Source organism: Phoca vitulina, unplaced genomic scaffold, assembly GCF_004348235.1.
Source record: "Phoca vitulina isolate PV1807 unplaced genomic scaffold, GSC_HSeal_1.0 scaffold27, whole genome shotgun sequence".
In the NCBI taxonomy this organism is placed as follows: domain Eukaryota; kingdom Metazoa; phylum Chordata; class Mammalia; order Carnivora; family Phocidae; genus Phoca; species Phoca vitulina.
The window spans coordinates 300,100-311,168 of record NW_022589730.1 but is presented as its reverse complement, the minus strand read 5'-3'; the positions used below and the strand labels follow the sequence as shown (position 1 = coordinate 311,168).

The window sequence follows — 11,069 nt, the reverse complement described above, 5'->3', positions numbered from 1 at the left end:
CTCACGCTCACCTGACGTCTGCCCCTGCCCTCACGCTCACCTGTGCCTCCTGGAGACCTGCCGGTGAGACTCCGGGAAGGCAGACAGCAGGTGCGGGCAGCGGACGGCCTGTCTTTCAACCGGGTCACAGAAAGGTTAGTCTCTAGGACCGCTCCCTGGCCTGGAGGCCCACACCCCCGCTGTATCTGGCACCCCCTCAGCGAGCCTCACACTATTTCCAGCAAGATCATGACACCTGGTCTCACGTTTCAGAGCCTGAGGCAGAGGGACACCAAGCAACCGTGGGCACCAAGTGTCTTCTTCTCCTGACTTTCGTCCTTCCCTGGGGGGGCAGAAACACTACTGACCAAGCCCCACACCACCCCCGCCGGAGCGGGCGCAGACCCTGGGCCACACTGAAGGTGAGGTTCGCAGATCGCAGAGAGAAGCGGCAGAAGCCGTGCCAGCCCCTCACCTCCTAAGGGCTGGGCGGGCGGAGAAGCCCTGCTCTCAAGGCGAGACCAGCAGTGCGACCAGCACGTCAGCAGCGAGATCCGAGAATGGGTCTCAGAGGAGGGATTAACAGGGGAGAAAGACCAAAACTGCAACAGAAGCAGACCGTGGTGGTCACTTGACCGAAAGTGCCATGAACTGGTCCAGGCCACCCACCAGAGCTGGAGGATGACCTATTTTCTACAAAGACTGAAACTGGCATACCTTCATCTCTAAAAACAGAAGCTACACAGGGGAAAGGATCTGCTCCAACGGAAAGAAAATAACCACCAGGGATGAAAATACAGAAGCAAGACCTCAAGTCCACAGGAGCCCCAGAACTAAACACACTCCAGCAAAAACGCTTCTCTAAGCGACAGCTGAGATCACACACACCACCTCAGACAAAATCAAAGTGAGAGCTGTCTTCTCTTTAGTAACTAGAAGAAAACCAGAAGTAAGGCATTAACCCTCCTGTGTGTTCAAACACAAACATCAGCCCAGAAGGAGCTTTTTCAAAGGAAAAGGCAAAAACAAGAAGTCTTTTCTATTTTCTGAGCCACAAAGTCACGGAGCAGCACGGCTGAGCGTGTAATTCGTCCCGCCCAAGCGTGCAGACCCCGCAGGCCCGCTCCAGGTGACAACCCACCGGCCCCACAAGAACATGACCTCAGGTGAATGTTTAACAAGGTCCATGAGGAAGATCCCAGCTAACTCAGCCTCAGCTAAATGGTAACTGAAAGGGAATGTTTTATGTACCAGCCACACACACAGAGAAAACTGCCTTCTTGGGCAAATCCTTCTCTGACCTGATCGTGCCAAAAAAGACACCGACAACAGACACACACTCCTACCCCAATTCAGAGTCCCCGCGTAACAGTCACAGTGGACAGGAACACATTAAGTTCATAACTTGCCCGAATTTCAGGGAAGAGATTATCCCATTTTAAATAAACACTCAGCACACTGGAAACACGTCAGTTACACATAACCGTGCATTTGGTGAAACGAGAGCTACTCAGGTAACACCAAAGCGGCTCTTACTTCACCCATGAACACAGGACGAGTTTTGCTTGTTGATTGAGGGCTTTATTCCCAAAGTTGCAGATCACCAACCTGCAAAGAAACGGCGTTTTACGTTCAGCTCATTTGTCACGCGGACTTCAGTGCAGAGCTTCAACATCAGTAACATGGTCAAGATCATGACTATGCTCTGCCAGAGGAGCGGTGACTCAAAATGCCTTCCAAACCTGGGGAGGTAAAGAGACCACGGCATCAGGAGGGCCCCCGGGCACCAGGGGCCTCACCGCCTCTCCCTGCCCAGGTCCCAACCAAGGCCCCCATGGCCACCTCCTGAGTGGCCCCAGATAGTCTCTCACATCCATCACAGGCTAGGCCCTCTGCAGTGAGACAGAGCTGGGTGGGCAGGGGCTGGGAGCACTCTAGGACAGCAGGACCAGGGGCCACAACACCCCCTCTGCAGGGACACCTCTAGAATCACATGCAGGGCTTCTCAAAAGCCACACTCCCCTTCCCAGGAACCGCGGATGGGGTGGAGTGGGCCTCCCATGTTCCGCCACCACACAGCCAGGCGCCCTGCCGACAGAGGCCCCAGCCACCACCAGACAAGAAGCCCACAGTTTCTAGATCACCCGATTCCCTGGGAAGACTCACACCAGAGTCCAGGAATGACAGGACATCCTGCTTCCCGCCTGGGCTGAGTGGGGTCAGTGGGCCAGACCAGCCCACGGTGTGAGCAGACCAGCGGGGGGCCAGGGCACCCCCCACCAGCGAAGAGGAGAAGGCAGCTGAGGGCACAACCTCCCACTCCCAACCTGAGGCCCTGACCCCAGCCCAGGCCTCTCTGCCTGCTGTCGATCTCCCTCCCCACCCAGGCCTTGCTGCCCACTCTCTTCTCTAAGCCCCCAGCCTTGCCCAGCATTCATGCCCTTCCTGTTGATGTTTTTCTGGTGGTGCAGTGTCTCACCAACTGAGCCATAAGCTCCTGGAGGTGACAACCACAATCTAGTGACCAGCACAAGCGGGGCCCAGCAGCAGACCCCAAACCCCAGGGGCTGAGAACAGTAGCACTGCCCTTCACGCACCAGCCAGGGGTCTCTGCCATGGCCACGAGAATCACTGCTGACCCAGGCCCATCTCTAAGGCTAGGCCTGGACATGGCACCCTTTAAAGCCCCAATCCCGATTCTAGCCTGGCTACTGTGGAGCAGGAATCCCACCAGGTTTGGCTGCAATGTGGCCCGAAGGGTATCTCCAAAACTTGAGAGCTGGGAGTCCATGCATCAAGTCAAGAGACCCTGCATGGCAGTCGGATTTCCCAGCTGCTCCTGAAAAGAAGATACAGAGAAAACCACCCGGCCCCCCTCCCCACCTCCCTCTCACCCACTCTGGCCTGAGTCTACACCCTGCTCGCCCCCACAGAGGGACTCCGGTCACAGAGAGCTGACCACTGAAGCTCGGCAGGAGCACACCCACGACACCGAGCTGCGGCAGAGCTCCCAATGGGGTGTGCGCCTGGGCACCCCAGCACCTGCCAACACCAAATCAGTGAGAAATCAAGACAAAAACTCAGCAGCCAGGCTTTGTTGTGAAGGACAAGATTAGATGCGGCCTGCTCTCCCAGCCAAGGAGCATGTCTTTGAAAGGTGTCCCTACACAGTAAGAAAATCTACCTACACGGTAAAGAAAAAATGATGTTCCTTCACAGAGAAAAATGACACTCACAACTGCTCCAGCACCCTGAGTTTGTGAACGCACCGCCCTGCTGGAGTTCTAACCAACCTGAGCCTCTCCGGAGAACTCCGCACATCCGCTGGGCAGCAGCAACGGCACCTCTGACGAGGGTTTGCCCAGGCCAGGGTGAGCCGGCCCAGCAGGTGAGAATGTGCCACCTGGAGGGGAGTCGCATCCAGGTGAGGATCCCACAGAAGGTCAAGCAACCAGAAAAGCCAGATACTCCCTGGGGAGTGGGGGACCAAGACCAGTTCCAGGACCAGTGTTCTGCACTGGTTTCTGAGGTCAAGGCCCGGCCTGTGTCCTCTGAGCAAAGGACAGAGCAGGCCTGAGGTCACAGAGGCTCAGGCCCATGCCACTTGGGCCCAGGAAGGGCAGAAGGACCAGGACACAGAGAGCAGACAGCTCCATGACCACCAGATTCCTCCTGCCTCCCCAGGAAATGTCACCTGGGCTCACCTGGGATCCTGCTGCTTCATCTGGGCCTCTCCTTCAGGAGAGGAGCTGAAATGCTAAATGGTTGGAACAAGAAAGGGCTGATGAGCCAGATTTGAGTGAACAGAAGGTGTAGCAAGAAAGAGGTGATGGCGCCCTGGGGCTTTCTGAGCCAGCGGCACAGACCGGGGGTACTGGGGGTGCTTACGGACTCTGCCACGGGCTGGCTCCAGGGCCCTCGCACCTGTGACCCACCGCCTCTGGGCCTCCTCTCTTCTGTAAAGTGCAGCTAGAACCCTGAAGGCTATTTAAGGACATTGCCAGTCATTTCTAGGAACTGGATCCCACTGGTTACCTAGCTGTCCCCAGGGGTCAACTCTTCTATGGGTGAGGGTCAGACAAGGGGACGGCAAAAGTTCAATGTCAGCCTAACGAGACTGGAAATGCTTCCTTCCTGAGCAGGCCGGGAAGAATCACAATAAAGTAAGGTACTCGGTGGCTCCTCACACCAGCTCATTTCCAGTTATTAGGCTGAAGATGTGCAATTGCATCCATTAGGTGAGAAAGGCCACTTTGGTTTTTTAAATTCTCAACAGAAACAGTGACTAGAAAAACTGTGGGCAAAGAAATCAAGGTTTGCACTTCCCCTTAAACCATACCCCAAAAACTGAATCCAGATGAACTCAATATTTACAATAAAAACAAGACCATTTAAACTGAAGTGAGAGGGAGCAGAGGTGAATATTTAACTGATTTTAGAAAGACAGGCTAAGCGACATACAAAATTTCAAAAAGCAACACTTTCCACAAACAATAAACAAGAGACAAAGTAAATATGAAACAAGGTTCAATGTCATTAGTAACTTTTAAAAGCTAATTAAAATAGAAAGATACCATTTTTTACTTACAAATTGGTTAAGCTTTTTCTTCTTTGAAAGTTAATCATCTAAACTGACAGAGAAGTCAGCATTTTCTCCTCTCCTGTCCCTGAGAATGTGCGTTGGCACAACCTCTTCTTAAGGCAAATGATGGGACAGCCCACCAGACAAGTGAAGGGCCTGCTGCGCAGACAAGCCAGTCTAACAGGGCCCGTCTTTCCCCCAGGAAGATACACATTGCAGAGGATATGCAATGTTTCACCAAGTTTGAGCAAAAGTTTCTACAAGCAACACCTTTTCATGTCCTCAAAGTAACAGAAAAGCTCAAGTAGAAAGAAGTTGTGTATCTACTTCCCTGTGTCACACTGACTTCTACACCCTTAGCTGAATGTTACTATGTGCCCAGCAGTGTTACATCTGATACAATGTGAGCACATCTCAGTTATAAGGCTTACTAGAGCTCTGAGAGGATGATACCGTCTCTCTGATCTGTTACCATATCTGATACGGTGTTACTACACCTCTGACATGGTGTTGCCACATCTGATAGTGTTCCCTTATTTCTGATACGATGTCACTGCATCTCTGATACAATGCTATTAAATATCTCATACAACATTACCATCTCTCTGATACAGTGTTTTCATCCAATACTAATGGAGCTTGAGAACCATCTCTACGAATGCACAAGGCTCTCAGCTGGAAGGTCTCGCAATACCATCTGTGCACCCTGGCCTCGTCCTTCACCTTCTCTACAAAATCACAAGTCTGCAATTATTAGTTATGAGGCATCATTCAGCCCTTCTCCTGGCTTCTCCTGACGCCACTCTTCTGAGGCAAAATACTATCCATCAGCACTTTACAGAATCTGCTGAATGCTAGTTTTGCAAAAGGATGATAAGAATTTTAAGAAATAAAGGCACTAGAAGGGCGCCTGGGTGGCTCAGCTGGTTAAGCATCTGCCTTCGGCTCAGGTCATGATCCCAGGGTCCTGGGATCGAGTCCCACATCAGGCTCCCTGCTCAGTGGGGAGCCTGCTTCTCCCTCTGCCTGCTGCTGCCCCAGCTTGTGCTTGCTCTCTCTCTGACAAATAAATAAAATCTTTTTTTAAAAGTTTTAAAATTTTTAAATTTTTATTTTTTTGTTTTTTATTTTTTAAAGATTTTATTTATTCATTTGAGAGAGAGAGAGAGCACAAGTACACAGAGTGGCAGGCAGAGGGAGAGGGAGAAGCAGGCTCTCCACTGAGCAAGGAGCCAGATGCGGGGCTCAATCCCAGGACCCCAGGATCATGACCTGAGCTGAAGGGAGACGCTTAACTGACTGAGCCACCCAAGCGCCCCTAAATTTTAAAATTTTTTAAAAAGAAATAAAGGCATTAGAGTTCCACAAGTTATTAGAAACCCAGGGTTTACACAGCTCAATTGGCCCCTCCTACAGAACTGCAGAGCCACTCACAAGCCTCGTACCACAAATCCACAGAGGGCTTCCCAGACTGGAGCTCTGAGGACTATGGTCTCAGCCAGCTTTGGGAAACACACTCTTCAGTTCTAACTCCACCACTGTTCTAGTGTAGACCCACCTTCCATCTCACCTGGAGCCTGCCATAACCCATATATGTGTAGATGGCACATTCCATACAATGCTTCTGCTAAAGTGTAAACCCCACAGCATCTAGACCAGTGTCTGGAACATGGGAAACCCTCAAACACCTATTAAATTACATGGGCTGCTAACCCATGAAGTCTGGAGGAGGACACAGGAGTGGGGGCTTAAGAGGCTCCAGATAAGAAATACAAGGGAGGATCTGCATCACCCTCAGAGGAGTGGGCCCCAGGACTAGGTGGGCAGAGAGGCACACATTACTTTTAAGTCCTAGACGGAGCTCAGCCTGTCTGCTGCGCTTCACATGTGAACCCCAAGTACTACCCTGTGTGAAATGCAGGAAAAGCACACCTCTAGGCCAGAGAGACTCTCGAGGAGGGACCAGGGCCCTCTGCCAGCCCTCCCTTCATCCCACACATTGCTGCAGTCTCCTGGAATACTGGCTGAATTCGCCACAGAACCCCTCAAGTGACCCAGGACAGCTCAGGGTGCTGACTCTGGGAAAGGACAAACTGGATGTATAGAAATAGACTCGCCAATGGATGAAGTTTAGAATCCCACAAAAGGCCACTCTGTGCTGCATTAGGAGAAAGCTCCAGACTCTTTCTCAAAGTCTCAGGCCCTGCAGTGAAGAGAGGACTCCTAGTGCAAATGCCAGTTAAATCCAGAGGCCCTGAGACTTGGCATTCAAGAAATTAGTTTAATTTCTGACTTCACCAAACCAGATATTTGGATGTAGATTAGCTATTCTCGCCTCTTTTTGCGATTGTGAAGGATAAGCATACTTAAGGAAGAGACCTCTCGACTGACCTTTTTTCCCATAAGGCGAGCCAATGTCGGGTACCTCCCCTCCACTGTGAGAGAAAACTTACTCCACAGCCCAAGCCTGGGGGACCCCGGAACGCCCCTCCAGTGCACTCAGAACTGACAATGGTGTCAGATACAATTATATTTCAGGACCTGCTTCTGTTCAACCTTAGATTTGATTAAAGCCATTTTAGAGAAAGAAGCCACATGTCACCCTGAAGCGAGTGATCTCCGCCCCCAGCCAAAGGAAAAGGAGGGATCTTCAAAATGTGGGTTTTCAACTTGCACCAAAGAAACAAATAAGCACCCATGACCCCTCCTTCCAAAGTAGCCTAGCCAGGAGACAAACCTGGTGATGTGACAAATTCCCCTGGGAGGGGCTGACTTACCAGCTCACCTTTTAAAAGCCCCAGACAAGGGCAAACCTACCACACAGCGAAAATAAATCAAAGGTTGCCCAGGGCCTGGCACCGCTGGATGGAACACAAAGAACAGAGCAAACTTCTGGGCTCAGAAAACTCCTATCTCGGTTGTGATGGTGATGGCAAGGGGACACTGTGCACTTACGACGGGCAATTTCATTTAATGTAAACCATACCTCAACAAGGTTGACTTAAAAATGAATTAGCAAAAAACATGGTTAGTCACTGACCAAAACGCCAAAAGGAGGAGCCAGAAGCAGAGCTGTGGACACCCGCTGCCTGGAGCCCTTGTCCCACCTCTGCACTCAGCTGCCCTCCTGAGCAACCTTCCTCACTATCTGTGCTGACAGAGGGTCTGGGACCGTCAAGAAGAAAGGAAAGTTCCAGACCTCTTTGGTCTCAGAATGAGGCTATAATGGGGCGCCTGGGTGGCTCAGTCTGTTAAGCATCTGACTGAGCTCAGGTCATGATCTCAGGGTTGTGAGATCAAGCCCCACATCGGGTTCTGCGCTGGGCATGGAGACTGCTTAAGATTCTCCCTCCACCCCCCCTCCTCTCCCTCTCTCTAAAAAAAAAAAAAAGAAAGAAAGAATGAGGTTATAAGACATCATTTCATTTCCTCTAAAAATGCCCCCTCCCAAACATGCCTGGCTTTAGAACTATTAAAATTAATTTCAACTTCCTTACCAGAATGCAAATGATAATAAGAGGAAGCTGGGCTGGGAGTGGCAAGACAAAATAGTCTCTTAAGTATTATCCAGAAAGTTGACTTTCCTATTTAAACAAAACAAAACTGTACACACACCAGAGAAGGCTGAGGGGACGGCCTTCCCTGCACAGGGCTCCTGAACACTCTTTCCTGCCTGATGTTCCCTCCTAAGGGGCTCAGTGGTCAGCAGCATGCCCTTCCTTACAGCTCATCATTTTCTGTTACTCTTAATTACTTCTCCAGTCCCTGTTTTCTCTCTCCTGCTCCCGTGCAAATTCTGAGGGCAGGGACCCAGTCCAAGGACCTTGCCCAGCACCCAGACGTCTGTGGGAAAATATCTGATGATGTATGAGTGACATGAAATGAAGATTAGAGGTAAGAGTCTCCACTCCAATCCCATTTTCCCTGGGAAATAATCTCATGCGTTCACCACCTCCTGCCGCCACCACCACCCCACTCCGAAACCCCAAAAAGAGAAAGCCATCTCTTTCTCTTTCTGGAAGCACCCCATAGAAAGCCCCCAACTTACCAGAAGAGGATCCGTAAAATATTAGCCACCAGGAGCACCAGACACACGTAGGTAGAGAAGCCCTCTGCATTCTGAGTCCTCCGGATGTCCCTGTACTGGGGGATATACGGCACCACCCCTCCGAAGACTATGGCCCCAGCTGCCCCCCAGGAAACCAGCTGGTGCAAGGGGACCAGAAGCCAATCCAAGCCTTCTGCTTCCATTCCGAACACCTGTGTCGCCCTGCCAGCCGACAGACGTCCACCTGGCCCAGCTCCCCTCTGCTCTCACGGGCTCCTGGAACGCGCGCTGACGGTCACCCCCACATTGCCGCTGCCTCCCGGTGCGACCCTCCACCATCGGAGCCTGAGCCTGGCGGGAGAGGGGAAGAGGTGAGAACTCCGCAGCAGGGGCCTCGCGGCACAGTGAGGGTCGCGCACCCGGGGCACCGCGGGGGCTCACGGCTGGGGCACGACCCGCCCCTCAGACACTGGCGCCCCAGGGAGCCCTCCGCGCGCGAACCGGCACCCGCGGGGGAACAGAGGTGCGGGGCGCACGGCGGGGGGCGCGGGAGGCGGGCCTGGGGCGCGCTCATCCTGGGGGGCGGCTCGGCCCGGGAGGGAGTACTCGGCCGGGATGGGGCGGAGCGCGCTCAGTCGGGGGCGAGCATGCTCAGTCCGGGGGGAGCGCGCTCAGTACGAAGGGAGGTTGGCTGCTCCGGGGGTGGGACGCACGCCGGGGGCTCCGGGGGGCTCGCTCCTGGGACCCGCCGCCCGCGCCGCATCCCGAGGCCCGAGCCCCGCGTTCCGCCCGCGTCCACACGCGGCCTGCGGATCCGAGCCCCAGCCCTTACCGCCGGCCCCGCCCGGTCTGTCCTGCGTCCGCCGTCCGTCTGTCCGTCCCAGCGCCGTAGCCCCGCCTCTGCGTGACGTCACAGTGCAGGAGCCCCGCCCACCCGGGCGGCGGACCGACCGGCGCTGGGTCCTAGAGCGCACCGGGCGCCCAGGGAGGGGTCAGGGGTTGGGGGCTCGGTGGCGACGTTGCTCTGCCCTCACGCCGGGCCCGGGTTAGCAAGTACCTGCCTGGCGAGGCCGCTCCTCCAGAGCCAGGGACCCACGTAGACGCGTCCGCACCTGTGCCCGGGCAAGAAGCCGTGTGGACGCGGCGCGGCCCCGAGAGCGGAGGACTCGGTCCTGTCTCTGGCGGAGGTCTGCGCGAGGCCCGGGGCCCCCCTCTTGTGGGGACTCCCTCTCGTGGGGACCCGGGCAGCGTCTGAGGCCAGCAGGTCGCGCCTGAGCGCCCCCAGGTGATCCTTCCACGGCTGCATATCCTTAGGAGTCGGGGGAGCGGGTCCCCATCCTGACGCAGGCCGAGCCCTGAGCAGCAGGTGTCAGAGGCCTACCTGGTCTCGGGTGAGGCGGAGGGGCGGCTCTTCTGGGGAACCAGGCCCAGGGGCTCACTTAGGGCGGCAGCCAGCACCACCGGCTCAGGGCGCGAGTTTATCAGTCGCAGAGTTACTCCACTCTGTAACTTGCTAAGTGGTTCACGGCCTTATCTCAAGCGCACAGTTCTGGGAGGTGAATCCGTAGCGTGCCCACTGACAGATAAAGAAATAGGAATTCCAGAGTTCCCTGACCAAGGTGAGCCCCCGGGGGCCCTCGTGCAGGTGCTCTGGACATAGATGCTGGTGGGCTGGGCGTGCAGGAAGCCCACGGCCCAAGTGGGATGGGGGGGCAGTGAGGACCCTTGTGAGAAGCCAGCCAGCCCCGTGTGCCCAGCACCCTTGCAGGTGGGACTCAGGGCAGAGGACACCAACTGCAGGGCCCCAGGATTCTGTCTGCAGGGGAGCTCCCCTCAGGGCTCCCATCTCAACAAGGGCAGACCTGAAACACTCCAAAAAGGAAGGCCTGGTGGATGAGAAAGGGTGGCCCTGGGGCCACACACCTGGCTGGCCAGCTTCCCCACTCCCAGGTGTGGCCTGCCCTCCTGCTACCTACCAGGTAGGTTTCATGAGAAATCATGGTAAGAGCTCCAACCTCACTGAGACTAACTCCCAGACAAGCCTGGTGTGATGAGCAGGGCCTCAATAAAACACAGGCTCATTCTCAATCCCCTCCAATCTCTGAGGCTGATGTAGGTATTTCTGAGTCATGGCTACTCAGAGTATGCCCAGGAAGCAAGCATCAGGAATGGAACACAGACAAGGAAACCGTGGCAGGGCTAGGAGGAAAAAGTGGGTGTTCCTACTTAGCCACCTCCTCCCCGGAGCTCTAAAGACCCTAGAATGTTTCACTCTGTTCTGGAGGTTGGAGTAAGGCTATAGGCGTCCCTCCTGACTCCCACTGGAGCATCTGGAGTCACAGCTGCTCATCGGTTCATCCTGGCACGTACAGGCAAATTGGTCCATAGCCACCTGCCGTTCTGGATCCATCAGAGTGTATCAGATGAGCGTCCACACAGGACAGCATCTGCAGAGCCCAG

The 11,069-nt window shown here is 54.3% G+C and overlaps 1 protein-coding gene across 3 annotated transcripts in view; it reads right to left on the bottom strand.

Annotated features, from left to right (window-relative positions):
• SLC66A2 (solute carrier family 66 member 2) overlaps nucleotides 1–9,505 on the bottom strand; it is a 57,685-nt gene extending 48,180 nt beyond the window's left edge. For 2 of the 3 annotated variants that reach the window (XM_032422717.1, XM_032422719.1), the window contains exons 1-3: nucleotides 9,442–9,505; nucleotides 8,610–8,960; nucleotides 1,588–1,721 (exon numbers count right to left, since the gene is read on the bottom strand). In XM_032422717.1, coding sequence (XP_032278608.1) covers nucleotides 1,588–1,721; nucleotides 8,610–8,812 — 337 coding nt within the window. In that variant the 5' untranslated portion in view covers nucleotides 8,813–8,960; nucleotides 9,442–9,505. The other variant, XM_032422718.1, reaches the window with a different exon arrangement.
• Between the last annotated feature and the right edge of the window lie 1,564 nt (nucleotides 9,506–11,069).